This window comes from Aspergillus pseudotamarii, assembly GCF_009193445.1.
Source record: "Aspergillus pseudotamarii strain CBS 117625 unplaced genomic scaffold BDV38scaffold_154, whole genome shotgun sequence".
NCBI lineage: Eukaryota > Fungi > Ascomycota > Eurotiomycetes > Eurotiales > Aspergillaceae > Aspergillus > Aspergillus pseudotamarii.
The window spans coordinates 1-4,176 of NW_022475168.1; the positions used below are offsets into that span (position 1 = coordinate 1).

A 4,176-nucleotide genomic window follows, 5' to 3' on the forward strand; every position below is an offset into this window, starting at 1 on the left:
TCTTCAATGGGAAATGTGCCATATGAACTACTCGTTTTTTATATCCTTACTGGAATACTTCTCTATATAGAATACAACCAAAAGAAGAAGAAAAGGAATACTTGTAAAGTGATCGTGCTGATCTGTATTGCGCAGCTATGCTCGCTTCATCCACTATCGTATCAAGCCATGGTACTTCCATGTCACGTGATGATACGGTCGTTTTTGACAAGGGAATTTAGATGGAAGGTTGACGATTCTGGTTACCCAGAGGGTCGACATGCCACGGCAGACACTTATTGTAGATGGACTTTGGTATTGCCTCTGTCCATCATTCAGTCTCAACGCCTTTAAGCGCCCCCGTATCCCTCTCATAAAGCGGAAACGAGCTGCTAAACCCGGTCAATATTCGGCTTTCTTAGCGGGTCCTGTATTAATACCGCGAAAATGCTTGAGCAGCGCTTCTATTCGAAAGGTTGATGGGATTGATCCGCCAAACGGGGATGGAGCTTTGGGAGATGGATATAGCGAATCAATGGACCAGCAAAAAACCCCTCGTCAATTGGATGAGAACCACAACAAGCTTGGTCTAGATGCCGGCAAATCGCTGAAAGAGGAGAACTCTAGCACAGAGGATACCCGCAAACGTCCACCTGGAGTTCCCAAGACTCTTGAACATAAACCGACGGCATTTTTGGAGCAAAAGCTTCAAGAGCTCACGACCTCAGCCCCAAGGGTCCTAAGCACGAGCCAGATACTGCGCATCTTGATTAGAGATCGCCATGTACGCCCTGAGGTACGACACTATAGGGCACTATTACGCGCCAATTCGGATGCAGAACGTGGATCACCAGAAGTAGTTCGGCACTTACTAGCAGAGATGGAGGCGAATGGGTTTACGTTGGATTCTGGGACGCTGCACACGGCATTACAGGTACGACCGTCGCCTACAGTGGTTTTCTTCCCTACACTTTACGGGATTCTTTTGACTGATAGCTCTTCACATTGACAGGCCATCGCAGTTCATCCGGACTATTTACTACGCCAGGAACTTGTGCGCACCCTTCGAGACCGATGGCTTCCATTGAGCCCGGACGGTTGGCATTATGTGGTGGCTGGGCTTGTGAGAGAGCATCAGTTCGAGTTGGCCCTAGATAATATCGCGCACATGGAGAGAAAGGACATGCCGGTTGAGGGTTGGTTACACAGCATGCTCATCTACTACCTCTGCGAATTCGAGGAGTTTGACGAGGTGGTGCGGTTAATGCGTTCACGGGTTGATCAGGGGTATGACATGACAACGGACCTGTGGCTTTACGTACTAGATGTGGCAAGTGATGCCGTTCACCATGAGACCACACGCTTCGTGTGGGATCAGATGGTTGAACTGAGATATCTTTACCCGTCATACGGAGTCTGCAGTAATGTATTGACAGTTGCGTCCCGCACAGGGGATACTGAACTCGCTGCGTCGGTCGCTCGCTTTCTGACTGAATCGGACGTACCTCTTAGTTTGGAGGACTATGAAAAGATTACGGAGGCCCACGTGATCTCTGGGAACCTTTACGCCGGTTTTGAAGTGCTCTGCGAAATGCACAAGGCAAAGATTGCGTTGGAGTCAAGTTCAACTGCCGCCATTCTAACCTGCATGATACAATCAAGAACCAGTCCACGAGAGGCATGGTCTATGCTCAAGCAACTCAAAGCTTTAAAATACGAAATACCCCTTCGATGTGCTCTAGTAGTGCTCGAGATGTGCGAGCACGAAGCAATTAACGATCCCTTTGTGGTAGATGATGGGCTTGCGCTTTACAAGCAACTTTATGCTTTGTGTTCGGAGAAAGCGGATGTCTCAGTTTACAACTCCCTTATTGGCATGTGCCGCCGGGCTAAAAATACCGATGCCGGCATGTTTATTGTGAAGGAAATGGCCACACTGGGTGTGGTACCGAACGCCACGACATTCGAGCATCTCATCATAATGTGTTTAGATGCTGGTAACTTTGAATCGGCATACATGTACTTCCAGGATCTGCTGGCACGAGACGCATCCCCCAGCGAAGATGCGCGAGCTGAGATCCGGGATCTCTGTACCGGCTCGAGCGACCAGTATGCTGTGCAGTTGAGGTATCATCCGCAGATCAGGGATGCATTGGTGCGCAGGCAGGCGGATGACTTTGATCCCACACAAGTCCGCGCAGGTCTCATCAAGAAGGTGCCGTCTGATTCACCCCTGGAGTACGCCAATCGTTTCAGACAGGGGCCGCGGAAGGTCATAACCAAAGAGGAGCGACGGGCTGAAAGCAAAGAGAAACGGAAACAGAAGAGAAGACGGCTAGCTATTGCAAGGGCCCGAGAGGAAGAAGGATGGGAAGATTACGAGCCTGGCGGACTAATCCCTGAGGATCAGGTCAAGGCCGATGCAAATTCGCCATCCAATTGATATGGATGTCGTTACCTTGTACAATATATTCTCTACCATTGTAGTTTAGTGTATATATCAGCGGTGGCTTTGAGGTTTGAAAGTTATTCCATGATGGATCAGAGAATTGACGTCAATTACCACCTGACGTTGGAGTAGTCGTAAGGCCAACATCCGCTGAAAGTGACAAACAACATGGTGCAGGAAAGATCAAACACTGCAAAGTAACAGTACCACATCTCCATGCATGTACCCTCGAGAAGCACACTGAAATGTCTCCCATTCCATCCAACGGAAAGTCTTCACACTGAGACCCCGAATGCAACACCAAGCCGACCCTCAAACCACCGTCGGTTTATTTTATCTCGGTGCCAAGAGTCTGATGTTTGGGGTCGAAGTTAGTCGGTCCCCACTGGGAGAGGTCTAGGGTTGAACTATGGTTCGAACGGTTCCAGTTCCGTTCCATGCGTTCCGTGATTTGCTATCTGCTTACAGTACGGATACAATGGAATTCATCTTTGATTCTATAAATAATTGACAATTGCTACAGCACGGAGGTCTCGAGATTGCGACCGTCCGCCGAAAGATGGCTGGCACACTGTCTTAAATCTTGCATCGCGGAGAATAGTCATATACAGACTTACCGTATATTTCTACGGTCATCTTTGATATTTAATAATAGCTAACCACTCGGATCGCAAGTGGTACCTGCCACCTCACCCCTAGTTTGAACGGGGGGTTACGCCCATGACGAAGGGATGATGCCGATGCCGCTGCTACATCCTCTGCTTTGCCTCTCATGAGATGGAGGTTTCAGGAGTCTCCATACGGGGTGGTCCGGCAAAATCTTTGCATTGATATTAGTGATCGACAGGATGCTGGTTCGGTGGTTCTTTGGTCGAAGTGCTCCACAGCCAGTCAGGTCTTCGCCTTCTCGGGGTCGAATGGCTCCTGCGCCCGACCTCCATTCACTCATACTACTACTATAAAGCACGGTGACCCTCTCATATAGTTGTTGGGTTTGACCCTACAATCACGACCTGAAACTTCTACTCCCCCTACAATCAGTTCTTTAGTTTCTATATAAAGCACGACTGTCGCCCTTCTTAACTCTGCCTTTAAAACTCTATTTGCAATTTCCACATACTACATACCCTCTTCACAGTCAGCCAACTTACCTACACTCCATCCACCATGCAACTCTCTTCGGTCTTCACGGTCGCCCTCTCTGCCCTCAACGTTGCCTCCGCTCTGCCTCTCCATCGCCTTAATACCAGTCCAGCTTTGACCTGGCAAGTCGCCAACTTCAACACTGGCTGTTCCCCAGGGGGCTGCGTGTATAACTTCAATATTACCGGCGTCGCAAGCCAGAACACCCCCGGCTTCCAAACTCATTGCTCGGGTACCAATGTCCAAGATGATTTCGCCTTCTGTGATGACAAGCACGTGAAGGCGAAGGTGGTGTCTCAACTATACCCCGTGTGGACGGTCCATGTACAACACGCTTGGTTCCGAGGCGAGGCCGAGTTCTATGCTGTTGGCCATGCCAACATCACATCCACACAGAAGAACTTTACTATCCCTGTGACTGAGGTCTATGGAGTCGCATGAATCCGGAATTCATGGGGAGATCAACTCTGATTGGGCCGTGCGAGGCCTCGAAAAAGGGGTGACGATCATCATTTCAATCCGCTACGTTTAACAGGCTTCGCGACCAAGAGAATGACAGTATTGAATACGTCAACAAGGAAAATACTACACCAACATTACAAAAA

The 4,176-nt window shown here is 49.1% G+C and overlaps 3 protein-coding genes across 3 annotated transcripts in view; 2 read left to right on the forward strand and 1 right to left on the reverse strand.

Annotated features, from left to right (window-relative positions):
* Positions 1–259: 259 nt before the first annotated feature.
* BDV38DRAFT_291361 (pentatricopeptide repeat protein) lies at positions 260–2,533 on the forward strand (the record flags this gene model as incomplete). The annotated part of the gene is made up of 2 exons (XM_032061721.1): positions 260–913; positions 992–2,533. The coding sequence occupies 2 exons, from the start codon at positions 260–262 to the stop codon at positions 2,420–2,422; spliced, it is 2,085 nt and encodes a 694-aa protein (XP_031906793.1). The 3' UTR covers positions 2,423–2,533.
* A 953-nt stretch (positions 2,534–3,486) lies between these two features.
* Positions 3,487–4,049, forward strand: BDV38DRAFT_48833 (uncharacterized protein). The gene has a single exon (XM_032063433.1). The coding sequence runs from the start codon at positions 3,596–3,598 to the stop codon at positions 4,010–4,012; it is 417 nt and encodes a 138-aa protein (XP_031906794.1). The 5' UTR covers positions 3,487–3,595; the 3' UTR covers positions 4,013–4,049.
* BDV38DRAFT_48834 (uncharacterized protein) overlaps positions 4,050–4,176 on the reverse strand; it is a 329-nt gene continuing 202 nt past the window's right edge. The window contains exon 1 of the mRNA XM_032063434.1: positions 4,050–4,176. This exon is cut by the window's right edge and continues 202 nt beyond it. Coding sequence (XP_031906795.1) covers positions 4,086–4,176 — 91 coding nt within the window. The 3' untranslated portion in view covers positions 4,050–4,085.